Below are 26,972 nucleotides of genomic sequence, written 5' to 3'. Positions count from 1 at the left end.
GCGCCCGGCGGCGGGGAGCCCAGCCCAGCCCCCGGCAGCGCGGGGCTCCTTCTCCCCCGTTCACACGGGCCGTGTCCCCGCGCCCGGCCCGCTCCAGGGGGCAGCGCCTTTGGGGTCTGCGCCCCGCCCCGGCTGCAGCGCCGCCCCCCTGTGGCTGCCGGGCCGGGCCGGGCCGTGTGTCCGTCGCGTCCAGAGCCGGCGAGAACTACTCGGAACTTGGCTCGTGTTTAACTTGCCCGCGCGGCGCGGCCCGGCCCGGCCCCCGCAGTCCCCACCCTGGCTCGGCCCCCGCAGCCCCCATCCCATCCCAGCCCGGCTCGGCTCGGCCCCGGCAGCCCCCGTCCCGGGCCGCCCCGGCGCTGGCCTCGGCACCAGGGGCTGGGGCGGGTACCGAGTCCCGAGCCCGGTCCCCCAGCGGCTCCCTCCCGGCCGGGCGCTCCTGCAGGGGGTGGGGGGCAGCGGGCCCCGGGGGCGCCAATGAGAAGCCGGGAAGGGTGGGGCAGCCGGGGGGGAGGTGTCTGCGGAGACGCCGCCGGAGCCCCAGTCCCTGGCGGAGGTCGGCGGCGCTCAGGCCGGGGGCGAGGGCGAGGCCGGCTGGCGGGCTCCGCCTCTCCCCCAGCTCCGCCGGGCCGCGCAGCGCCGCGCACCCGCCATGCACAAGTCCAGGAACTTCGGCATCGACGCGCTCCTGGCGGAGGAGCCGGGCCGGCCCGCGCCCAGAGCCTCCCCGCAGCGGCTGAGCACCCCCAGCGCGGCGGGGAGCCCCGGCTCCTGCTCCCGCAGCCCGGCGCCCCAGGGCCGGCCCCTGCCCGGCCCGGGATTCAGCCCCACGCCCGGCGCCGGACTGAGCGCGCTGCCTCTGTACGCGGCCCCCCTGTACCCGCCCTTCCCCTACGGCGGCTTCGCGCACCTGCCGCCGCCCGGCGCCGAGCACCCGGGGGCCGCCCTCCCGCTGGGGCACTGGATCCGCGCCGGGGTGCTGATCCCGCGGCTTTCGGACCTGCCCGGTGAGTACCGGCTGCGAGGGGGCGCGGGGCGCGGCCGGGAGCGGGCGGGACGCGGAGCCCCACGGGGGGAACCCGGAGTGCCTGGACCCGGCCGGCGCAGGGCCCCGATCCGGCGGGAGGGGACGGGACGGGACGGGACGGGACGGGACGGGCCCCCTCCGGGAGCGGCCCCGCTTCTCCTGCTGCAAGGGCCGCGCTGGCGGCCCCCCCAGGGGAGCCCCATAGCCCGTCCAATGGGTCCCGCACCGCCCGTCCGCGCCCGGCCTGACTTGCTCCCCCCCCGCCCCCGACGGGCTCCGGCTACACGGGAGGGGCCCGACCCCCACCAGCCTGCGCAGCGCAGCGGGAGAGGGGTCCGGAGCCAGGCGCGGGGCGGGGGCGGGGGCGCCGCCGGCTCCCGGACACCCCGGTGGTGGCGGTTACTGGGGCCGGGCTCGGCGCAGCGGCAGGCGCCCTCGGAGGCGAAACAGCACAAAACCTCGTGGCACCTGCCAGGCAGAGCTCCGCCCTGGGGCCCGCGACCCGCTCCGCGGCCGGGGGCAGAGGCGGGATCGGGCCCTCGGTGCCTTTTCTCCCCTGGGACCTGTCGCGAGCTGCCGAGACAGGCCGGGCCGGGCCGCTCGGGCCCCGGGCTGCGGCTCGAACTCGCGGCGGGGCCGGGCGGCCCGGAGAGCTCCAGCCGGGCGGCATCGGCCTGTAGGAGCCGCGCACCGGAGCGGGCCGGGCTGCACCCCTCCCCCCGCCGGGCCATGCCCCCGCCTCTCAGCCCGAGGGGGTGCAGCTACCGGGCCCCCTAGCAGCGCGTCCCGGTGGGAACGGGCCCGGGCTCGGCCGGGGTTCGGGGCGGCGCTGAGGTCAGGAGCGGGCCGGGCCGGGGGGCAGCTCCGGGGCCGCGAACGCCGCCCCCGCGGTGAGCCCGGCAGCCGGCACTGAGATCCCGTCTCCGGGGTCGCCTTTCTCCGGCGCTCGGGCCAGCGGGACTGTTCCGCCCGCGCCCAGAGGGAGCAGGTGATCCGCGGGGCCAGCCCCCACCAGAGCCGCCGGGGGTGGAAAGGCTCCGAACACCGCCCCCCGGTCCTGGGCCGCAGCCCCCGCCCTTTGCGGTACCAGCTCCGCGCCGGACTTGCGCGTCCTCCTCCTTGCAGCGGCTCTAGGCCCTACGGGAACCGGGCCGGGGCCGGGGAGGAGGAACCGCACAGCCCGGCCTTCCTGCGGCTCTGCCCGGGCTGCGCCGCTCGCTCCACTTTTTACCGTTACTCTTCCCTGGGGGGCCGGGGCCGGCGGCACCTGAGCTGAGCCCCGCGAGGATTTTCTCTCCTGGAGTTTGTTCTTCCTAAAGTAACAGCCCCCGGAGGCCCAGCCCCGGGAACTCAGCTTTTGAGCATTACCCGCAGCAGCTCTTGGGGGGAACCCTCAGCCCCCGGCCCTGCGCCTCCCGCCCCCACACCGCCACCTCCTGCCCCGGGCCATTTCTTCCCTTCTCATCACTTCCACTGCCTTCAGCCGCTGCAAACTGCTGCCACAAGCCACCGGGAGCAGCCTCTTCCTGAGGGGCTCTGGGCAACGCTTCACCTTCCCCTGATTCTGCAGAAGGGAAGCTCTGCTGAGCCACCGGCGCCTTCTTCTGAGGTCCATTGAGCCCAGGAGCATCCCTGGCCCACCAACCCGCTTTTGGCAAGCCCTTAGCCACAGGAGATAACAGGGCAGAGGCTCTGTCCTCCCCTTTGCAGCGTTCTGCACTGCCCAGAGGAAGGTCCCTGGCCCAGCACACACACACGTAGGACTCATTTCTCCCTTGGCACAAATTCAGTTCCACACCGTCATTGGGCACCACGATCAAATCACCTCTACCAAACCAAACCAGCAGGCACCTGGCACTTTAAAGACTCACAAAATAATTTAGTAGGCGTTGAGCTCTCAGGGGCAGACTCACTTCTCCAGACCAGAGCCACACCAGAAAAGACTCCATCTATGAGGCACAGAAGGCCACACGTTGTTATCAAGGCTGGCAAATCAGAAAAGTTGTTGTCAAGGTTGGCAAATCAGAGGGGCGGCTGGAGAGGGGTGTGGGGTGGGGAGGTTAAAAGTTAGATAAGATAAAGTAAGTAAAACAGTCCTTGTAATGGGCCAGGTAATGGCTGTCCTGGTTCAAACCACTTGTTAATGTGTTGAATTTGAATATAAATGACAGTTCTGAGCTTCCCTCTGCAAATGGTTGTTCAAGTCCGTTTTCAGTAAGACCCAGACTTTCAGGTCGTTAACAGAAGGGCCCGCTCCGTTACAGTGCTGGCTGACAGGCTGGTGGATCAGGAGTGTTTCGATGTCTGTTTTGTGTCCATTCGTTCCTTGTGGAAGAGTGTTTGCGTCTGTCCGATACACCTGGGGTGTGGGCATTGTTGGCACAGGATGGCGTATATGACACTAGCTGAGGAACGTGAGAACGTGCCAGTGATTCTGGATTAACATGGTCGGGCCCAGTGATGGGATCTCCAGAATAGACATGTGGACAAAGCTGGCAAGGGGCCTTGTTGCAAGAAGTTCCAGGATTAGGATTATGGTGGTATAGCCTGTGGGTGCTAAATCACTTCTGTGCTCTCCTTGTGCCCTGGCAAGGGCATCACCTCAATCAACAGAGTCACCTCCCCCTTCCCCAGCAGCTCACTAGGAACAGGTAACATACCAGCACTGGAATCGTTGGGTTGCTGGGATTTTGTTAGGACGTTATCTGGATGCAACCAATTTACAGCAGCCTTTTCCCTGGCAGACACACACGTAGGGCTGGTCCCTCTCTGAACCAGCGCTGGGACAATTGCCCATCAGCTACCACAGGCTGAGAGGCACCTTGTGCACACAAAGGACCGGAAAGAAACTCTTCCCCCCAGACTGCTGCTGCTCAAGGCACACAGACGCGCGGAGACCTTCTCTGCTGTGTCCCAGCGCCCCCGGCTGGAGTCGGACACACACCGGGAAACGGAGCCGCCCTCCACGCCCATCAGATACGCCGCTGGGCTCCACAAGCCATGGCAGATCCCACGGAGCTCCCTCACGCCGCTCCTTTTCCTCCTGTTCAGGTTCACCTGCACAAGCGTCAGTAGCCAACAATCCATCCTCCTCCCCTACGTCCCCTTTCCTCAGGCCGGGCTCCAACCTGACCAGCGTCACTCCACGCCAGCGAAACTTTCTCCTGATCCCCGAGTTCTCCCTGGGCTGGAGCTAATGCCGCGCCCCTTCTGAGACCTTAGCCCAGGGGCCAGCAGCCCCCGGCACGGGTGCCAAGAGTGGCACATGAGCTGGTTTCCTTCGGCACACGAGGTGGGAGCTCAGCCCCGCCCCCCCCACCCCCACACAGCCGGGAGCTTGCTCAGAGCCAGGGCCCTGTGGATTAACAAGAGCCCAGCCGATGCTGCCGCCCCTGCCTGACCGATACAGCTCTGCCTCGTCACGGGGTTGTTAAAGACGCCGCTGTGAGCAGGGCTGTTGGTGACTTTAAAAGTGTCACCGGCACTTGGCCCATACAGCGAGCTGCAAAGGTCCCGTTCCGGCCTGCGCCGAGGAAAGTCACTGAGCCCGGCCTTAAGCCAACACTCAGAAACCTCATTCCCAGGCATTTCACACAGACAGCTGTCTTCCCCTGGCACACCCCTAGGGACGCCCTCTCCCTCCTCACAGCAAACCTGGTAATTGCTCAGAGCCACATACCCTCATCACAAAGCCCCCGGGGAGCTGCCGGTAACAGAGGAGTTTAGTCATATGTGTCTGGGGCTGGGTTGTGACATAAAACCCACTAAACACACCTGCCTTGTCCTAGTCAAACTGCCTCCGGGAGGGTGCGGTCTCCACTCGTCTTCCCTTTGCTTCTAGATGCGGAGTTTGTGGCAGCCAGTTGTTCCACAGAGTCACAGAATCACAGGGCTGGAAGGGACCTCCGGAGGTCATCTAGTCCAGCCCCCTGGTTCAAGCAGGATCAACCCCCACTAAGTCATCCCAGCCAGGACCTTGTCCAGCCGGGACTTAAAAACCTCAAGGGATGGAGAATCCACCGCCTCTCTAGGCAACGCATTCCAGTGCTTCACCACCCGCCTGGGGAAAGAGTTTTTCCTAATATCCAACCCACACCTCTCCCTCTTCAGCTTCAGACCATTGCTCCTTGTTCTGCCATCTGACACCACTGAGAACAGTTTCTCACCATCCTCTTTAGAGCTCCCTGCAGGAAGTTGAAGGCTGCTATTAAATCACCCCTCAGTCTTCTCTTGTGTAACCTAAACCAGCCCAAATCCCTCAGCCTCTCCTCATAGGTCTTGTGCTCCAGCCCCTTAATCATTTTTGTTGCCCTCTGTTGAATCTGCTCCAGCACATCCACATCCTTTTTATACTGGGGGGGGGGTCCCAAAACTGGACACACTACTCCAGATGTGGCCTCATCAGTGCCAAATAGAGGGGAACAACCACTTCTCTAGATCTGCTCGAAATGCTCCTCCTAATGTTCCCTAGGCCTTGCCTGGCCTTCTGGCTCCACCTCAGCCAACGCGTCTTTCCTTTGAGCAGCTTCTCTCGCCAGGGCGGCGTCTCCCGCTTTTCTTTTAAACAAAAGGATGAACGTTTCCTGCATAACGTTTCTTCACGGCCTCCTCCTCTCTGACTGCTTCTGCAGCATCCCTGGCCACTGACAAAGAGCACAGGTCTCCGTCAGTAGCTCTTTTCCTAAAGGGCATTTCTTTTCTGGAGCACAAATCTTCCAGGGCATTGCACATCTCTTAGAGCTGGAAGGGACCCGGGAGGTCATCGAGTCCAGTCTGTCTGTCTAACTCCACACACAGAAATGATCTGAACAGGACAGACAGACTCAGTAGACACCCTGCTTGGCCCAAGGTTTGGTGCACACCTAGGAGTAGTTGCAATCGTGTTTTGCCTGGTCACTTTAAAGCCCAATAATGTCACAAGGGGCCGGGCGGGTTTGAATTAGAACTGGGCTGTGGGGTGGGGCAGTCTGGTCTGGCTGGAGGGGGAGGAAGGGACCAGGGCCTGGCTCGGGGACCCCTCTGGGCCCCTCTCCCCAAGCTGGACGGTACTGACGGGTTCTGGTCCCTGTGCTGACCAGTCTGTTCTACACTGTGTCCCCGTCGCCTGATCACCGGCTGCTCTCCCTGGGGAGTGAGACCCACGTCTGCCTGTTGGTAGGGGCAGGGCTGGGGACCCCCCACACTGTGACTCCCATGCTGTCCGCTCTCTGGACAGGGAGTCAGAAGTGGAAGGGTTAAAGGAGGAGGCTGAGAATGGCCTGGTAACAAGTGTCTGGCCTGGAGCTGGAGCTGCAGCAAAGTTACTCCAGCTGTGCCAGTGTGAAATGGGGAGATGCTGTGTGATGGGGTTCAGGGGTCCCCAAGCTCTGCACCCCAGCTGCACGCAGGAGTGACTCTCACTCAGCAGGTAAAACAGGGAGTTGATGAGGAGACAGAGCCCAGCTCAGCACAGGGGTGTCAGTGCAGCCGGCAGAGACAGTCCTTCCAACCCGTCTTGGGGAGAGGAGCCCGAGGGGAGCCCCTCTGGGGTGTAGCTTCCCCCTCGCCAGGCTGGCTCCTTCCAGCTCCCTCTCCCCAGCATTTAACTGCCGCCTCCGATTCAAACCCAGCTCGGCTCCTCCCTGCTCTGTGTTCAGGGCAGAGGTGTTACCTGCCAGCCTAGGTTATAGCCCCAGGGGTCATCCTTAGCTGCTGGGAGCTGCTCTGCTTGTCTCACACACATCCAGCCTGACTCACACATGCAACCCCCCCACTCCATCACACGCTGCTCGCTATAGCCAGGCAGTGCTGACCCGCAGAGCTCAGTGCAGCGCAGTGCCAAGGCCAGGTGCTGAGCGGGGGTTAAAGCCATGATGCTGGGACAGCGCCGTGGGTGCTCCAGGCAGATAACCCTGCAGGACTGTCAGCTCTGCTGCTGGCTGCACCCACCAGCCCCGGGTGAGGTACCAACTCCCCTCAACAGCTTGTTCCAGTGAGGGGCTCCTTGCACCTTCCTCTGGCACTGCCAGCACCGGCCCTTCTCAGACACAGGGCACGCGCCAGCCTGCAAGCCCCGGGCACCTGTCTCGGGGCACCTGGCTCCCGAGGCTGGCGCTGGCAGGTGTAAATAGGGAGATAGTGGCCATACCAGGCAGGCAACGCTACTCTGCAGACAGCCCTGGGGAGACTGACAGGAACACGGAGGCCAGTTCAGAGGTCTCCATGTGCAAGAAGCTTGTGGGCTGGGTGCAGAGCAGAGCCCTAGGAACGGTCCCGGGCTGGAGAAAGGGCGTTGGAGCGAGGGCCATCGGGGCTCCAGCTGCCTCCTCCTCTGGGCTGCTGGAGCAGCGTCTGCTTTGCAGTGCATAGGGACACCAGCAGGCGCTCACCAGGCACTTTAATCTACGGAAGTGGAGTGAGGCCGAGCAAGCGCCAGTGGCGGGACCTGAGGCCAGACACATCCCCCCAGGAGCTGTTAACTGGGAGGGCATCAGTCACTGGGACAAACCGCCAAGGACAGCGGCGGCTTCTCCAGCTCCTGCCTGGAGGCTGCCTTAGCCAGTAAGTTTAGTGCAGGGCAGTGAGGCATCGCCTGGGGGAGGTCGGACTAGGGCTAGCTGGGCCTCTCCAGCTGTGCACCTCGTCAGCCCTGGGGCCTGGCGGAGGCCTGGCAGAGCGCAGCCAGCGAGCTGGGCACATGGTTAAGGAGCCTGGATGGTGCCTGGCCCAGAGGGACATGCGGGTGAGTCCTGGGGGTCAGTGCCAGGGGCATTGTCTGCCCGAGCTGCTCAGAGTCCTGAGCTTGTTGCTGGTGCACCAGGCCCACCCTGGGCCCCCGGGGGATACGGCTCTTAGCGAAAACAGACCGGCTGAACCTGAGATCAAATGGAAACAGTCAGTTAACAGTGAATCCCACAGGTCCCTCCCAGCTGACTGAGCCAGGGCAAAGAACCCAGAAGTTCTGTGTCAGCTCTACCTAGGACCAGGAAGGCAGCTGCGCTGGCCCCAGTCCCACTTGGGGGGCCAGAGCTTGGTGTGCCAGTGAATGGCGGATGCAGGGAGAGTCACATCATCACCAGCAGGTGTAGAAAGTACCTCTGATGTCAGTCACGCTGGGCAGCCTCCAGGAGAGGTGGGCAGGCAGTGAAGCCGTGGGTGTGGGAGGATTGAAGTCCCCTGCTTCGGCTCCATGTGTGTCCTATTGCCCTGCAGTAACACCAGCGGGTGCCTCAGTTTCCCCAGGCACAATCAGTGCACAGCGGGGAGGGGAGTTTGGTTGTGGTGACATCTCACAGGTAGCCAATGGCCATCCCTGCTCGTTGTAACCCAGGCAACCAGGTGAACCCTTTCTTCCCTGGGACACAGGACAGAGGCGGAGGAGGGGCCAGGCTGGTGTGAATTGGAACTGGGCTGGGGGGAGGGGCAGTCTGGTCTGGCTGGAGAGGGAGGAAGGGGACCAGGGCCCACCTCGGGGACCCCTCTGGGCCCCTCTCCCCAAGCTGGACAGTACTGACGGGTTCTGGTCCCTGTGCTGTCCAGTCTGTTCTATGCTGGGTCCCTGTTGCCTAAGGCAGGTGTGCAAAGTGGGGGTGGGCCTCCTCGTGGGGGTCAGCACATGCGCCAGCTGGGGCTCAGGCTCATCCCTCTCATTAAAAGAGCCCGAATCAGTTACTGGTTTCCTGTCTGTGCAGTCAGCTGTTCCTACCGACCCCTAACGGTTTTACATTCTACAGACGTATTTTCTCCCACGTGCCAAAAGGGTTCCTTGAGATGAACATAATCAAACCTTCCATCGGCGCGGATGGCATTCGACAGGCTGCAGGGGCCACGCTAGCTGCCAGGATGAAAAGTGGAGCCCGACATAAAAAGCTGGCTCACTCCCTGGCCTAATAACTTAATAAGCCCAGGGACTGGGGAAACTGAGGCACTCACCTGGTGTTACCACAGGGCAAAAGGAAACACATAGAGCTGAACCAGGGGACTTAAATCCTCCCTGCTGAATGAGAGTCACATCTGCATGTGGGTGGGGGCAGGGCCCAGGGACCCCCACAATCTGGGACGCAGACAAAGAGCAAACCCTGCCCCCAGCAGGAGGGGCTCAAAGGCACTCCAGCCAAGCCCCCGCTGGCACAGACGGGTCCATTTAACTTCTGATGCAAAGGTTAGGTGAAAATAGCCTGGAGGTGTCCGAGCTAAACATATACCCGGAGCACCTAGGGTACAGACGGACGTGTGGGTTATGTTAAACCCACACAGAGCCATCTGCTGGGGTTCACGACAGAGGAGTCGCTCTGCCCATCCGAGGTCTAGGAAGACCCAGGGGCAGGAAGGGGCAGGCAGTCAATCCCTGGCTGGCAATCAGAGATACATTTTTAACACTGAGGGTAATTAGCCACTGATAAGACAGAGCCGGTTCTGGATTCTCCAGCAGAACCAAGTGTCACACTGCAGTTGGACCTTTTCCTCGGAGCTGCTGCTCTCAGACAGGACTGAATGCAGGCTCTGCCAGCCGGCTCGGGCAGAAGGTTCACATGACATGGTCACAATGGTCCCTTCTGACCTTGGGATCTCTGAACAGGGAGGGGAGGGGGTGGGCCGACCCGACGAGTTTTGTTCTCCTTCAGGACACTGGGATGGGGTCGAATAGATTAGGTAGCAGCTTTCTTGGCTGATCGATGTCAGTGGATTTGCTGGGTGGCTGTGGCCGACTTGCTTGTCGAGGTCCTGTCTGGATGTTGCTTGCTGCTGGACAGCTCCCTCTGTGGCCAGCCCGTGGGCAGCCAGGGCCTCTGTCAGGCATGGTGCAGTAGCCTGGTGTGATGGGGTTCAGGGGTTCCCCTGCACTGCACCCCGTCCACTGGCAGGAGAGACTCTCACTTAGCAGGTACAACAGCAGGTTTATTAGGCAACAGATGTCCAGTTTCTCACAGAAGCAACAGCATAGCAGCCAGAGACAGTCCTTCCAACCTGTCCTGGGGAGAAGACCCCGAGGGGTGCCCCTCTGGGGTGTAGCTTCCCCCTCCTCAGGCTGGCTGCCTTTCAGCTCTCCCTTTTCCTAGCCTTTAACTGCCGCCCCCGATTTAAAAACCCAGCTTAGCTTCCTCTGCTTTTTGTTTAGGCAGAAGTGTTACCTGCCAGTTGTAGCCCCAGGGTCATCCTTAGCCATTGGGAGCTGCTGCTTGCCTCAGACATCCAGCCTGACTCACACATGCACTCCCCCCACTCCATCACACCTGGCCATTGACCAGTGGCCAACAGTAGCCACATGGCAGCTGCAGGAATCTCAAATGGGAGGGTGACATGAAGACGTCCTACTCCTGAGCAGGTGACCACTGAGACAGCTGTGTGCTCGCTGCCATTATCTGAGTCCTTGAGAACAGAACTGGACCCAGGACTGGTTTCTGCGTATCTCCACTTGTTGAGCCCTTCCAGCACAACTGGGCACCACCAACCGCCACCATCTGGGAGTGTTCTGCACCCACGGTGGAGGAGCCCCGCCTAGGGCTGGATTTCCTCGCTTTGTTTATGATAAGGTCATGCAAGACTGTAACAGATGCTTCACTAAACTCAATATCTGTCCTATGACTGCTTCCCCGTGTCCATCAGGCCTGTTACCCGGCCAACGAAAGCTATTTGGTTGGTTGCACATGATTTGTTCTTGACAAATTCAGGCTGTTACTTATCACCTGTTTATTTTCTAGGTGTTTGCAAGGTGATTGCTTTATTATTTGCTCCATTATCTTTCCCAGCACTGAAGTTCAGCTGACTGGTCTGTAATTCCCCAGGTCGTCTTTACTTCCCTTTGCGTAGATGGGTTCTAGACTTATCCTCTCCCAGGGCTCTGCCATCTCTCTCATCTTGCTGGGCTTTTAGAAGGTAACAGCTAAGGGCTCAGATATTGCTTTAATCCACCCCTGGAGAGTTCTAGGATGGATTTTATTATTACGTGGTAGTATGTTGGAGGGTAGAAATAGGATCCAGAGTGACCTGGATAAATTGGAGGATTGGGCCAAAAGAAATCTGATGTGGTTCAACAAGAAGTGCAGAGTCCTGCACTTGGGAAGGAAGAATCCCAAGCAATGTTCTAGGCTGGGGACTGACTGGCTCAGCAGTAGTTCAGCAGAAAGAGACATAGGGGTTATGGTGGATGAAAGGCTGGATATGAGTCAACAGTGTGCCCTGGTAGCCAAGAAGGTTAATGGCATATTAGGCTGCATTAGGAGGAGCATTTTGAGCAGATCTAGAGAAGTGGTTGTTTCCTTCTATTCGGCACTGGTGAGGCTACATCTGCAGTACTGCATCCAGTTTTGGGCCCCCCAGCATAAAAAGGATGTGGATGTGTTGGAGCAGGTTCAGCAGATGGCAACAAAAATGGTTAGGGGCCTGGAGCATATGACCTATGAGGAGAGGCTGAGGGATCTGGGGTTATTTAGTTCTCAGAAGAGAAGCCTGAGGGGTGATTTAATAGCAGCCTTCAACTTCCTGAAGGGGAACTCTAAAGAGGATGGAGAGAGACGGTTCTCAGCAGAACAAGGGGCAACGTTCTGAAGTTACAGAGCGGGAGGTGTAGGTTGGATATTAGGAAAAACTCTTTCTCCAGGCGGGTGGTGAAGCACTGGAATGTGTTGCCTAGAGGGGTGGTGGAATCTCCCTCCCTAGAGGTTTTTAAGTCCCGGCTTGACAAGGTCCTGGCTGGGATGACTTAGATGGGGTTGATCCTGCTTTGGGCAGGGGGCTGGACTAGATGACCTCCTGAGGTCCCTTCCAGCCTTAGGATTCTATGATTCTGTCTTTAGGGCTAACCTGCACTAAAAGCAGGGGATCTTTTAAGACCTAGTAACCCTTGTGCCTGACAGCCCAAACAGCACAGAGATTCAGTTCCTTCCTGCCAGGGGTTTTTATTCCTATTCTTCAGAGCTGCAAGCTCCGCGGATGGGAGGAATTCCCTTGCAAGACTCATCTTCGGGGGGGTGGGTGAGAGCCCGCCAACATCTTTTGTCCTCGTTAGCATCTCACAATAGTGCATAGGGAGTTGATGGACCTTCCCTGTTGGCCAGGACACAGCAGCTTCAGCAGAGGTGAGCACAGCAGACTGGCTAACGGCTGTCTGCTGCCTGCTGAGTGACACTCACAGAGGCTTACAATACAAATGCTCAATGTGGCTTACAGCTGATGTAGCTGCGGCTGATGCTGGCCACCACTCTCAGGCATTCTGTGAGCACCAAGCCCTGCCTTGGCACGCTAACCTGACTGTGACAGCACTAAGGCATGGGGAGCGAGAATGGGCCTAGCTAGGGATCTGTCAGGGTTCAGCAGAGACATTGGGGCCTTGGCATGAGCTGACATCTGGCCTGCTTGCATCATGGGAAGGTCTCAGTTCTAGTCCTGCTTTTGCGGAGACTTTCCTACTAGCTCTAGTTAGGGTACAACCAAATTCAGTCTGTTTTGGTCAATTTCACTGTCATAGGGATTTAAAAATCATAATTTTCATGATTTCAGCAATTTAAATCTGAAATTTCTACATGTTGTACTTGTAGGAGCCAAAAAGGAGCTCGGGGAGGGACGGGTTGCAAAGTTATTGTAGGGGGTTGTGATACTGTCACCCTTCCTTCGGAGTTGCTTCTGGAGCTGTGCTGCTTTCAGAGTTGGGCAGCTGGAGAGTGGTCATTGCTGACTGGGAGCCCAGTGCTGAGGGCAGAGCCATTGCCAGCACAGATGTATGGGAGACCAGGTGTTGTATTGCCACTCTTACTTCTGTGCTGCTGCTGGCAGGGTGCTGCCTTTGGAGCTGGGCTCCCAGACAGCAGCTGCTGCTTTCCAGCAGCCCAGCTCTGAAGGCAGTGCAGGAGTCAGGATGGCAAATACTGTGGCCCTCCCCCCACAGCCTCCTTTTGGGGCAAACCCCCTAATTTGAGAAATACACTGTGATGGAGTGGGGGGAGTGCATGTGTGAGTCAGGCTGGATGTGAGAGGCAAGCAGAGCAGCTCCCAGTGGCTAAGGGTGACCCTGGGGCTACAACTGGCAGGTAACACCTCTGCCCTGAACAAAGAGGAGGGAGGAGCCGAGCTGGTTTTTGAATCGGGGGACGGCAGTTTGAGGCTAGGGGAAGAGAGAGCTGGAAGGCAGCCAGCCTGAGGAGGGGGAAAGCTACACCCCAGAGGGGCACCCCTCGGGGTCTTCTCCCCAGGACAGGTTGGAAGGACTGTCTCTGACTGCTGTACTGTCGCTTCTGTGAGAAACTGGGCATCTGTTGCCTAATAAACCTCCTGTTGTACCTACTGAGTAAGAGTCACTCCTGCCAGCAGACGGGGTGCAGTGCAGAGGGACCCCTAAACCCCATCACACTGGTGTCAGAAGTGGGATGCACTGCACCCACGGATGAGCTCCCAGCAGTGGCTGACTGAGCGCAAGAGAAGGACGGAGCCTCACAAGAGCCAGAGGGGGAGCAGAGCAATTCCTGCAGCTGCTTCTGGTGAGTGGATACCCCGGGAGACAGCGGGGAGATGGATTATACCCGACTCCTGAAGGCAGAGCTAGCAGGGCTGTGCAGAGAGAGGGGCCTGACCGTGGGGAAGGCGACCAAGGCCCAGCTGATTGCCCAGCTGGAAGAGAATGACCGATCCGGGGGGGGCAGAGCCTGTCCCGACAGAAAGTGGCGGGTCAGCCTCGGGAAGCGTTTCGGATTCTCCGACAGGAGCAGGGGCTCGATGCCGTCAGACACACAAGGTGCCCGCCAGGTTGCTGTCAGCTAGCGGTGGTCCATCGCGGGCAGAGTCCCCCACCGCAGAGCTGCGACGGATGGAGCTCAAGGTGAGATTAAAGGAACTAGAGCACCAGGAACGGGAAAGAGAGTGTGAACATGAGCGCCAGCTATAAGAGAGACAGCGGAAGGAGAGAGAGCGAGAGCGGGAGGAGAGAGAGCGAGAGCGGGAGCATGAGCGGGCCATGGCAGGGGCGAGACACCAAGAGGCCCCAGCTGCGGTAAGCGGGGAGAGGGCCAGACGGATCGGGGTGGCCAGTCACTTGGAGGCACGCGTGCTGGCTCAGTGTCAGGACCCAGGGGACATGGACGAGTTCCTTACCGCCTTTGAGCGAGCATGTGAGTTGCATGAGGTTCCCCCGGCTGAGTGGCTCCGGCACCTCACCCCCTTGCTGGGCCAGAATGCCGCAGCGGTGCTCAGCCAGCTGGAGGGGCTGCAGCCTGGGGACTATGAACGGTTCAAACAGGCCCTGCTGCATAAGTTCGGGCTGACTCCGGAGACGTACAAGAAGATGTTCCAGGAGGCGCAGAAGAGGCCAGAGGAAACCCATGTAGGTACAACCGCCCGCCTGAGGCAATACTACCGGAAGTGGGTGTTCGGGATGGGAGCCCAGTCCGTAGAGGACCTGATCGAGCTGGTGGTCCTGGAGCAATTCTACGAGATGTGCTCACCTGACCTGAGGGTGTGGCTCATGGACCGGAGGCCTGGGGATTCACACAATGCAGGGAAACTGGCAGATGACTTCACAAACAGCTGGGCCAGGTTTGAAAGTGAGCCCCACAAAGAGAGGGAGTCCCGGAGGGAGAGGGAGTCCCGGAGAGAGGGAGAATCTCAGAGAGACCGGTTCCTGACTGTACAACAGAGGGGACCACCTCTTGGGAGAGCCCAGGAAAGAGAGGCCGGCCACCCACCCCCCAGGGAGCCAAGCAGAGCCTGAACAGAGCAGCCGGCCCGAGGGATACAACAAGACCCAGGCTGTTATCGCTGTGGGCGAAAGGGGCATAGAGCAGCCCAGTGCCTCAAGCTCCCAGACTGGTTGAGCAGGCCGGGGGGTCATGGAGTCAACTGGGTGGAGTCCCAGCAGCCAGAGGGGCTGGCGGCCAAGGCGGGTGGTGCTGACAGTGGGCACTCGGATTGGGCCGAGACAAGGGGAAAGCTGTCCTGAGGCCACTGCCCATCATAGAGGAGCCTTTCCAGAAAGTGGCTATGGACATAGTGGGACCCTTCAGCAAGGCAATGCATTCGGGGAAGAAATATATTTTGGTGGTGGTAGATTTTGCCACGCAATACCCAGAAGCAGTGGCCTTGACCTCTGTCGACGCTGACACCGTGGCGGATGCACTGCTGTCCATTTTCAGCAGAGTGGGGTTCCCCAAGGAGGTCCTCACAGATCAGGGGTCCAACTTCATGTCGGCCCTGCTGCAAAGCTTGTGGGACAAGTGTGGGGTCCGGCACACCTGGGCCACAGCCTACCACCCGCAGACCAATGGGCTGGTGGAGAGGTTCAATGGGACTCTGAAGCAGATGCTGAGAACCTTCATGAATCAATACCCCCATGACTGGGACAAGTACTTACCCCACCTGCTGTTTGCATACAGGGAGGTGCCCCAGGAATCCACGGGGTTCTCCCCGTTTGAGCTGCTGTACAGAAGGAGGGTACGGGGAAACCCTGGACTTGCTCAGAGAAGAGTGGGGGGGGACGGCCTCTCCTGAAGGGGAGTCAGTGGTACGGTATGTACTGACCTTCCGGGAAAAACTCACCGAGCTCATGGGCCTGGCCAGGCAGAACCTCTCCATGGCCCAAAGGAAGCAAAAGGTCTGGTATGACCGTAACGCCAGGGCCCGAGCCTATGCCACCGGGGATCAAGTGATGGTCCTTATACCTGTGCGGCGGAACAAGCTGCAGGCGGCCTGGGATGGGCCCTTCAAGGTCGTCAAACGGCTAAATGACGTGAATTATGTGGTGGAACTGTCAAACCGGGCCCACAGCCACTGGGTCTATCATGTGAACATGATGAAACCTTACTGGGACAGAGAGAACTTGGTGCTGGCCGTGTGCAGACACTGGGAGGGGCAGGGGGATGATCCCTTGGTGGATTTACTCACAGGGACTGGAGCAGGCTCCTTGCTGGAGTCTATTCCCCTCTCAGACCAGCTGACCCCTGCCCAGCAGACAGAGATCAAGGAGGTGCTGCACTCACACCAACAGCTGTTCTCAGACAGACCAGGATGCACTGACCTGGCTGTCCACCGAATAGAGACAGGCATCCACGCCCCTATCAAGTGTGTGCCATTCAGAGCCACAGGGAAGACGGCTCAGGACATAGAGCGGGAGGTTAAAGACATGCTGGCTCTGGGGGTGATCCATCCCTCGTCCAGCCCCTGGGCCTCTCCCGTGGTGTTAGTCCCTAAAAAAGATGGATCTGTTTGGTTTTGTGTGGACTATCGCAAGCTTAACGCCATCACTGTCTCGGACGCCTACCCCATGCCCAGGCCTGATGACCTTTTAGACAAGCTGGGGGGAGCCCGTTACCTCACCACCATAGACCTCACCAAGGGGTACTGGCAAGTGCCATTAGACCAAGATGCCCGGCTGAAGTCGGCTTTCATCACTCCTGTGGGGCTCTACAAGTTCCTGGTCCTGCCCTTTGGCCTCAAGGGGGCACCCGCTACCTTCCAGCGTCTGGTGGACCAGCTACTGAAAGGGATGGAGAGCTTTGCCCTGGCTTACATGGACGACGTTTGCATCTTCAGGCAGACGTGGGAGGACCATGTGTCCCAGGTCAAGCAGGTGCTGGACCGACTCCAGAAGGCCGGTCTGACTGTCAAGGCAGGGAAGTGCAAGGTGGGAATGGCTGAGGTAACCTACCTGGGCCACAAGGTGGGCAGCGGCTGCTTAAAGCCAGAGCCAGCTAAAGTGGAGGCTGTCAGAGATTGGCCAACACCCCAGACTAAGAAACAGGTCCAGGCCTTCATTGGGATGGCGGGGTACTACCGGAGGTTTGTTCCCCACTTTAGCTCCATTGCAGCCCCCCCTCACGGAGCTGTGTAAAAAGGGAAAGCCTGACAAGGTGGTCTGGACCGAGCAGTGCCAAGAGGCCCTCTGCGCGCTGAAGGAGGCTCTGGTCAGGGCCCCAGTGCTGGCAAATCCAGACTTCAACAAACCCTTCCTGGTGTTCACCGATGCCTCAGACGTGGGGCTGGGGGCGGTGCTAATGCAGGTGAATGACAAAGAGGAGAAACACCCCATCGTGTACCTGAGTAAGAAGCTGCTGCCCCGGGAGCAGAACTACGCGGCCATAGAGAAGGAATGTCTGGCCATGGTGTGGGCGCTGGGGAAGCTGCAGCCGTACCTGTGTGGACGGCGTTTCACCGTGTACACCGATCACTCACCCCTGACCTGGCTGCATCACATGAAAGGGGCCAACGCCAAGCTCCTGCGGTGGAGTCTGCTCCTGCAGGACTACGACATGGAGGTGGTCCATGTGAAGGGGAACAACAACACCATAGCCGATGCCCTGTCACGCAGGGAGGGCCCCGAACTTCCCCAGGTCACTGGCTAAGTGACCCTGCTCAGTTCGTTCTGGAAGTGGGAAGAGATGTGATGGAGTGGGGGGAGTACATGTGTGAGTCAGGCTGGATGTGAGAGGCAAGCAGAGCAGCTCCCAGTGGCTAAGGATGACCCTGGGGCTACAACTGGCAGGTAACACCTCTGCCCTGAACAAAGAGCAGGGAGGAGCCGAGCTGGGTTTTTGAATCGGGGAACGGCAGTTAGAGGCTGGGGGAAGAGAGAGGGAAGGCAGCCAGCCTGAGGAGGGGGAAAGCTACACCCCAGAGGGGCACCCCTCGGGGTCTTCTCCCCAGGACGGGTTGGAAGGACTGTCTCTGACTGCTGTACTGTCGCTTCTGTGAGAAACTGGGCATCTGTTGCCTAATAAACCTCCTGTTGTACCTGCTGAGTGAGAGTCACTCCTGCCAGCGGACCGGGTGCTGTGCATGGGGACCCCTGAACCCCATCACATACACATCTTCTGTGAACGCTTCACAGTACAGGATAAAAGCACCTGGAAAATCCCAGGGGAGCCCAGCGGTCACACTCCACAGTGTGTTTCTCATGTCTAAGAATTTGGTAGGACTCTAATTGTATGAGTTGTAGAGCACCTCGGGGCTTTGTGGATGTAGGGTGCTTCATGGATCTGTCACTGCATCCTAAACAGATGCCAGTCACTCCCCTGTCCTCTGAAAGAGCTTGCTGGCCCTCCGCTGAGCTCAGCTGGCATAGGTGACACAAGCGAGGGAAGGCGTCCCTGGTAGTAGCTGGTACCTGTATGTTGGAAAGCCTACTGTGGACAGGATGCCCCTGTTGAACTCAACACCTGGTTTGCATTTTGGTACCATTGCTGCTTCTGGAGCCCTGAAGGCCCCTGAATAAGGATGCAAGCTTGGACTCTGAGTGTTTTCGTGGCTTGTTGTGTGAGCGCAGCTAGGAGCTGTCGTCACACTCAGCCATGAAGCTGAGGTCGGGAACCCCTTAGAACTGCACCACAACTAACACCCAACAGTTCTCCAGGGTCTGTCTGGTCGGTTACATGAGTATCTGTAACAGGAGGGTCTGGTGGCTGCCAGGAGTATTACCAGGAGTACACGCTGCCCCCCTTTCCAAGGGAAACCCTCCTCATGCGCATTAGGAAGCAGATCTTTGCACCTCTCAAAAACCTGCCAGGAGTGGGCCAAGCGCAGGTGTTACCTTCCTGCCCCCACCTCCTTGAGAGTCTGGCGGCACAACTGGGCGGAGGGGCGTGGGTAACTAAAAGCCAGCGATGTGGAATGTGCCCCTTTGGGCTCTACAAGAGGATCGGCCTCTGCTCTCTCCAGGGGAGAACACACCTGACATGAACAGAGGTTCTGTTAACCCTATGGCCCCTGCTGTGGCGTGCACACAGCTCTCTCAGACCTCCCTGGGCCGGCAGACTGCGAAGTGTAGGGCGGACATTTGCAGTGCGATGCGATACGTACTGAGGAAGCAGCCAGGAAGGGGAGGGAGGCTGGCAGGAACTGGGACATAGTGATGATCTGGATGGCATGGATAGATAGCACCAGTTTCATAGGCTTGGTCCAGGCACATGGCTCCTCTGCCCACCTGGGCTGATGCAGGTGACCCTGAAGGGCTTGCTCAAAATTCCCAGGCCCCGAGAAGCGTACAGACAAAGCAGTGAGGGGGGAAATTGTCGGCATGGGAACTGAAGTCAAGGGTACCAGGAAGGAGCCTCCCTGAGCTAATAAGAGCACACAGCCCTGAGACAGCCCTGTCCATTGTCACTACTCTTTACAAACAAGAGTCAATTAACTGGGGCCAAACCGACCGTGTTAATCATGTGTCATGTGGGAATTTATGGATGTTGCATCAACTGAGAATTATAAAGGTTTACGGGGATAAATCGTAGGTGCTCTGATGTCAGGTGCCATGTAAGAACCTAGAGAGATCAGACTGTCCTGCACCATCACTGGGCCCCTACCAATTCATAGCCATAAAAACCATCACCGACTGCGACAGCTGGTCTCCCACCCAGGTCAAATCTGGTCTTGCATGGGTTTTACCCTGTACTGTACAGGTTGCACAGCATTTCTCAGACAGGAGTTGTGGGGGATCACCATATAGCCAGCCTTACTTCTGCGCGGCCTCCAGAGCTGGTTGGCCAGAGAGCAGTGGCTGGAGAGGAGCAGCTGCTGGTTAGGCACCCAGCTCCCAGCCAGCAGCAGCACAGAAGTAAGGGTGACAGCACCATATGAGGCCACCCTTGCACCTGTGCTGACATCAGAGCTGGGAGGCTGGAGGGTGGTGGTTGCTGAATGAGGGCCCAGCTCTGCAGATGTCAGTGCAGAAGGGTGCCAATGCCGTACCATCCTGATTCCTGCATTGCTGCCGGTACCAGCTCCACCGTCAGAGCTGGGTTTCTGGCCAGCAGCCAACACTCTCCAGCTGCTCAGCTCTGAAGGCAGTGCCACTGCCAGCACCAGGGCAGAAGTGCGGCAGCACCGCAGCCCCCCCACACTTCTCCTCCTTGGGGTGGGTCCCCGCAAATGCAATGCTGACAGCTTCGGTTAAAACAGCTGAAATCGTGAAATGTACAACATCTAAAATCTGGCTACTAGGAAACTCACCAAACAGTCTGGGGCCTAGGTGGGGCGGAGGGTGGAGGGCAGCCACCTCCGAAGGGCAACCGCTGTTCGGCTGTGCGCAGTGCTCTGGCAGGGGAGTAGACAGGGACAACTGCCTCCTGCAGGGGCTCTAGGGCAGTAGATCAGCGTTACTGGAGGTGGGGTCAGGACTCTGCTCCCCACGAAGAGCACCCCTGGGTTGTTAGAGACCTCGAGATCCCGACGGAGCCAGAGGGAAGAGCATTGTGACCCTGGTTTCTACTTGCATCCCACGTGCTCCAGTCTTGGCTCAGCCTGTGGCTCCCAAGGGGCCGGGGTTTGAGGGGCTGTGTGCTCTGGCTACATGGGAGCTGCAGCTGCTAAAGCTCCGATCATGCTTGTGATGGGCTCTGAGCTGCCCTGGTGGAGAAGGGCTGGAGGTGGGCAGAGGGGTCGGAGCATCCCCCAGCCCTGGCCAGATGGGTGGTGCGAGCTCCCATGGTGGAGCCACCGGCTCCGCGGAGGGGGTGCAGATCTCCTGGGTGCCCTGCACCCCATGCTGAGTTCCACGGGGCAACCTCAGGCTAAGTCCACCTGGTGCGCTGGCCGCGTGGAAGCCTCCTGCTTGGTGGTCGGGGGATCAGCCCCCTGCGGCACGGACCTGCTGCTGGCATTGCAGGTGGGCGTCGTGCTGCAGATCTCTGTGCTGGGGCCGGGGTCTCCCTGTGCCTGGTGTTCCCAGCCACCCACCAGCACCACCGGCCCTATGATGGGCTCAGAGTGGGAGGAAGCACTGGGAGGTGCCCTGGGGCAGGGTATCCTGTTGCCCCTGCCTCTCCCGCTCAGCGCCTCCTGCCCTGTGCCCCATCCGGCCTTGGCAGCTGCTGCTTCCCCGCAAGGCCGTAAGGCGGAGCCCCAAACAGCCAATGCAGAAGGCAGAGCGGCGCTCAGGGGGATCAAAGGGTGCGCCCCTGGGCCTGCCACCGGGGCTCTCAAAGGCGCCTTTGTTCAGATTCATCCAGGCCCTGTGATAAAGGGCCATTAGGAGATAGCAGGGCCTGCCCCTACCCCTTATCGCAGCCTGCGGCAGCAGGGGCTAATCAAATACACTTCACGCTAATCAAGGAGGTTTCACCAATCGCTCTCCCTGGCAAAACGAGCCCAGATAAAGCGGACGGCAGTTTAATAGCGGCAGGGCAATAAAACCATTATTGTAAGATCAGGCGATGGAAGCCACCCGCGGTGCCCTGCACCCGTGTGCTGCCATGGGGCGGGGCTGGGTCCCTCCTTGCCAGGCTGTGGGGCACAGGCTGCATGAACGTCTCTGCTGGGGCCGGCCAGGGCTCCCCCGGGAGAGGCCTCGTTTCCCTGGCCTGCCCCAGGGGTTCCCCCTCACGCTGCCCCCGGGCGCTGGCTGCTCCCCACCCGCAGCACTGACAGCTGTAGAGCAGGGTTCAGCCCCCTTCCACGCGAGCTGCACCCGGGCAGGTCGGGGCAGAGATCCTGCGGCGGAATCCCAGCTGGGACCCGGGCAGGTTCCAGGGCTAAGCTGCTCTGGAGCCCCACCGGGGCCTGGCCTCGCCTGGCAGCGCCCCTCGGCCATGCAGTCCCCGTGAGGGCAGGGAGGGCAGAGGTCAGAGGTCAGGAGAGGCTAAGCCCTGCCCCCTCCCAGGTGTGGCCGACCTCCCTTTGGGGGCTGCAGCTGGATGCACTTGGGCTGTGGCTGAGCCCTCACTCTGCCCCAGGGACCCGCCCAATCTGCCCTTCCCATCCCCACTACACCTCTTCTCTGTAGTGCCCACTGCCTCTCCGCCCCCTCCCGTGGCCCCCGCCCCCCTGCGCCCTCCCGTGGCCCCCGCCCCCACCTCCGCCCCCTCCCGTGGCCCCCGCCCCCCCTGCGCCCTCCCGTGGCCCCCACCTCCACCTCCGCACCCTCCCGTGGCCCCCGCCCCCGCCTCCGCGCCCTCCCTTGGCCCCGCCCCCACCTCCGCGCCCTCCTGTGGTCCCCGCCCCCGCCTCCGCGCCCTCCCGTGGTCCCCGCCCCCCCGTGCCCTCCCGTGGCCCCCACCTCCGCACCCTCCCGTGGCCCCCACCTCCGCCTCCGCACCCTCCCGTGGCCCCCGCCCCCCCTGCGCCCTCCCGTGGCCCCCGCCCCCACCTCCGCGCCCTCCCGTGGCCCCCGCCTCCCCTGTGCCCTCCCGTGGCCCCCACCTCCGCACCCTCCCGTGGCCCCCACCTCCGCCTCCGCGCCCTCCCGTGGCCCCCGCCCCCCCTGCGCCCTCCCGTGGCCCCCACCTCCGCCTCCACGCCCTCCCGTGGCCCCCGCCCCCACCTCCGCGCCCTCCCGTGGCCCCCACCTCCGCCTCCACGCCCTCCCGTGGCCCCCGCCGCCGCCTCCGCCCCCTCCCGTGGCCCCCGCCCCCACCTCCGCGCCCTCCCGTGGCCCCCACCTCTGCCTCCACGCCCTCCCGTGGCCCCCGCCCCCGCCTCCGCCCCCTCCCGTGGCCCCCGCCCCCACCTCCGCCCCCTCCCGTGGCCCCCGCCCCCCCTGCGCCCTCCCGTGGCCCCCGCCCCTGCCTCCGCGCCCTCCTGTGGTCCCTGCCCCCCCTGCGCCCTCCCGTGGCCCCCACCTCTGCACCCTCCCGTGGCCCCCGCCTCCGCCTCCACGCCCTCCCGTGGCCCCCGCCCCCACCTCCGCGCCCTCCTGTGGCCCCCACCTCTGCCTCCGCGCCCTCCCGTGGTCCCCGCCCCCACCTCCGCGCCCTCCTGTGGCCCCGCCCCCACTTCTGCACCCTCCCGTGGCCCCGCCCCCGCCTCTGCACCCTCCCGTGGCCCCCGCCTCACTGCACATGCTTCTCAGCCACCTTTCCAGGGGCTCCCTCCCACCCCGAGAGGCAGAGGAGGGGCAGATGAGAGGGGGCTGGATCGGGGCAGGCCTGGTGTGGGTGGGGGAGGGGACGGCGGCGGGAGGAGGGGGAGGTGGCGCAGACCATGGGGCGGGGCAGTGGTGGGGCCATGGTCACGATGCTTGTGGCTCCTCCACTTCTAAGGACCTTCAGGCTCCTCTTGACAGCTGTGACTTAGGAACGGCCAGCGGGGTCAGCGGAGGGTCCATGCAGCCCGGCAGCCTGTCTGCCGGCAGTGGCCAACCCCGTCTTCCACACCAGGCTCATTTTACAGCCCTCCCTCACATCCCCCTTAGTCTCCTCTTCCCGAAGCTGGAGAGTCCCAGGCTTTTTCACCTCTCTTCATATGACTCCTGTTCCAACCCCCTCGCCCTTCCTGTTGCCCTTCTCCGAACCTTGTCCAATGCCGAGATCTCCGGTTTGCAGGTGAGGGGACCGCGTCTGCACACACCATTCCAGCCGTGGGCGCACCAGGGGTTTCTGCAGAGGCAATTAGACATTCTCTGTCTCATCCTCAGTCCCTTTTTAAATGATCACTCACATTCTCTGCTTTTCCGACGGCTGCGGCACATTGGGTGGATGTTTCAGAGCTCTGTCCACAATGACACCGAGATCTCGCTCTTGAGTGGTTATAGCGACGTTAGTCCCCATCCCTTTGTGTGTCTAGCTGGGCTTATGGTTTCCGATGTGCATTACTTTACATTTATCCACATTAACATTCATTTGCCCTTGTGTTGCCCAATCACTTAGTTTGGTGAGATCTTCCTGGAGCTCTTCACAATCCGCTTTGGCCTTCGCTATCTTGGGCAGGCTTTATTCCAGTTTCGGCTGCCCGTGACGTGCCGCAGCCAGCCCCTCAGCCTGGGACACATCTCATGCTCTGCCCCCGCCCCTGCTCGTCCCCAGGCCAGCCAGCCTCACACCTCCCCTTCAAGGGCTCCCACCCATTGGCTTCAGGGGGCATCCTGTCTGCCCCAGTCCTGTGCCACCAGAGTGAAACTTCCCCAGCTCAGCCTTGTCTTTCTCAGACGCATCCCGGAAATTCCTGCTGCCCAACCCCACTCCCAGCAACCTCATCTGCTCCCCCCAGCCCAGCCTGAGCACGTCCCGCTCGTTAGCACATGCCCCTTTAGTGCCCCCAGCAAGACAGGGCAGCGCTAGCTGGTCTGACTGAGCCTCACCCAAAGGCATGAGTGGCGAAGCAGGGGCCTGACCCTGGGTCTAGGTGCTCAGCCTCAGGTGGGGCAGGCACCCAGCCCTGTCCCCAGGAAGGGGTTCCTTGTGGCACCTGGCCACCCTGTCCCCCCAACCCCCGCTTGCCTACTGACCCAAGCCCTCTTCTTCCCTTTCAGCCACTCCACAGTCCAGCCTGATGGGTAAGTGCCGGCGGCCCCGCACAGCCTTCACCAGCCAGCAGCTGCTGGAGCTGGAGAACCAGTTCAAGCTCAACAAGTACCTGTCCCGGCCCAAGCGCTTTGAGGTGGCCACGTCGCTGATGCTGACCGAGACGCAGGTACAGCCCTGCTGGAGGGGAAAGCGGGGGGTCACCTGCTGGCCTCCCTCTGAGCTGTGGGCGAGGGGCAGAGCTGATGGGTTTTGGGCCCCCTCTTGCAATGATGAGCCCAGAGGATTTACCTCCGACACCAGCACAGCGACTCCCTCCAGAAACAGGTCACCAGCAACAGGGCCCTGCCCCAAACTGACCCCCAGGACTGTGGCTCTGGGTGCAAGTGAGTGTGTGTGATGTTCTGGGACCTAGAGCGAGTATAGCCCCACTGGTCACAGAACCAGAGAACCCTAGGGCTGGACGAGGCCTCCAGAGGTATCAAGTCCAGCCCCCTGCCCAAAGCAGGATCAGCCCCATGAAATCCTCCCAGCCAGGACTTTGTCAAGCTGGGACGTAAAAACCTCTAGGGATGGAGAATCCACCACCTCTCTAGGCAACGCATTCCAGTGCTTCACCTCCCGCCTGGGGAAGTAGTTTTTCCTAATATCCAACCTACACCTCCCCCACTGTAACTTCAGCCCATTGCTCCTTGTTCTGCCATCTGTCACCACTGACAACAGCCTCTCTCCAGCCTCTTTAGAGCTCCCCTTCAGGAAGTTGAAGGCTGCTATTAAATCACCCCTCAGTCTTCTCTTCTGTAGATAAAATAAGCCCAAATCCCTCAGCCTCTCCTCATAGGTCAGGTGCTCCAGTCCTTTAACCATTTCTGTTGCTTTCTGCTGGACTCCTGCCAATGCATCCACATCCTTTTGGTCATGGGGCGCCCAGAACTGGACACAATGTTCCAGGTGTGGCCTCACCAGTGCCCAAGAGATGGGAATAATGACTTCTCTAGATCTGCTAGTAATGCTCCTCCTAATGCACCCCAATATGCCATTAGCCTTCTTGGCTACACAGGCGCACTGTTGGTTCCTGTACAGCTTCTCATCCGCTGTAATCCCCAGGCCCTTTTCTGCAGAGTGACTGCTTAGCCTATCTGTGTGTCCATTGGGACCCTGGTGTGAGTCTAGCTCCTTGAAAGGTCTCCAGCACGTGCTATGCAGCTGAGAGGCAATGGACAGCGGTTGGACAGAGCACTGTGGCCCCCCCACCACCCAGAGAGGCGTAACTCAGCATCCAGCCCAGCAGCCTCCTCGCAGGCAGAGCGCGCCGGGGAGGGCAAGCTGCATTTCTGCCCTGTGGCCACCGCCTGCCCCTTGGCACATGGTTGCGGGGAGCTGAGCAAAGAACAGGTGCTGTTGCTTCCCTCCTGCAGCCAGGGAGCTGCCAGCAGCGGGCTCAACTCAGCAGGGCTGGTGCGGATCAGTGTCAGCTGGGAGCCCTCGGGGGAAACCTCAGGGTGGCAAGGAATGGGCCCAGGCAGTTCTTGGGGCACATGCCAGAGTGGGGTGACCCAGTGCGGGGGGACAGCGCAGGGTGATTGACCCGGTTGGGGGTCACCTCGGGGATGGGTAACGCAGGAGGGGGCTGAGCTATTGTTCTCTTTGGGCCCCTGGCTAGGGATCTGGCAGTGCGTGTCGGTCAGCGTATGGCCCAGCGGGGCCCAGCTCCAGCCCTAGGGCCCCGTAACAGGTCACAGCAATAAAGTCGGAAGCATTAGCCGAGCCATGCCCTGCCCAGGGCTGGTGGCCTGTCTGCGCCGGGAGAGGCTGCACCGGGGGGGTGGGTGGGCGGGCGCCTGGGGATGCTCTGTGCTCACCTGCTGTGGGTCTCCGGCAGGTGAAGATCTGGTTCCAGAACCGCCGGATGAAGTGGAAACGCAGCTGGAAAGCCAAGGAGCAGGTGGCCCAAGGGGAGGCTGAGAAGCAAAGAGGGGTCAGCAGAGGTGCTGAGAAGCTGCTTCCCAGGGAGCCGCGGCGGCAGGAGAGGGGCCTGGACTCACACAGGCCCGGGGCCAGCGTGGAGTCTCTGCACCGCCGTGCTGCCGAGCTTGGCTGCAGACCCGGCTCCTCGTGCTCCGGGGAGGAAGAGGAAGAGCTCGGTGCCACAGACAGCAAGATCAGCTCAGCTGTATGAGAGGCAGCCCTGGGCCACCACCCCAAGACACGGAGCTGGGGGAGCTGCTTGGAGCCTAGCCATGGGGCCGGGGCTGTGCCCTCCTCCGCGGCCAGCAGACTGAGAGCCCGGGGGCAGCATCACCCAACAGGCTCTGCGGCACCTGCCCGTCTCTTCTAATTTATGAGTGTTTGGATCCTATTTAACCCCTAATTATCTGTCAGTGTGTGTAGCAGGGCTGGGCAGGGACAGACTGGGACCCCTTGCTCCACCCTATAAAGGTGTTTGCTACAGTGTATCAGCCAGCTGGTGCTTTACCTTACAAGGGAGCCGAGCCCAGTAAACTTGGGGGTACGGCCCTGTCTTCCCCCACAGGCAGCTCTGCTGCAAGCAGGGGATCCGGGTCCTGCAGACAAGGGTGCGGGGGCAGGCCAGGGGGAGCAGAGCTGGAGCGATGTGGGTCAGAGCCTCTGCTGGGTGCTGAGTGAAGGGGCTCTGGGGGGGCGTATGTTAACATGCTCCCCGTGGGGAGCCCTCGCCCGAGGTCACTGCACTCACTCCTCCCCCTGCCGGGGACACACCCATCCATCTCCCCACCCGCCTCTGCTCCTGGGCTTGCATCTGGACTCCTCTCAGTACAGTCTGGCTCTGAGAGAGT

General features: G+C 60.8%; 1 protein-coding gene across 1 annotated transcript; it reads left to right on the top strand.

Moving 5' to 3' along the window:
* Positions 1-652: 652 nt before the first annotated feature.
* LOC142017165 (uncharacterized) lies at positions 653-26,335 on the top strand. The gene is made up of 3 exons (XM_075001856.1): positions 653-1,007; positions 24,165-24,325; positions 26,039-26,335. Exons 1-3 carry the CDS (start codon positions 653-655, stop codon positions 26,333-26,335), a joined length of 813 nt encoding a protein of 270 aa, XP_074857957.1.
* Positions 26,336-26,972: the final 637 nt, after the last annotated feature.

Source organism: Carettochelys insculpta, chromosome 8, assembly GCF_033958435.1.
Source record: "Carettochelys insculpta isolate YL-2023 chromosome 8, ASM3395843v1, whole genome shotgun sequence".
Classification (NCBI taxonomy): domain Eukaryota; kingdom Metazoa; phylum Chordata; order Testudines; family Carettochelyidae; genus Carettochelys; species Carettochelys insculpta.
The sequence above is the reverse complement of the archived record's forward strand: the minus strand, read 5'-3'. Positions and strand labels throughout refer to the sequence as shown.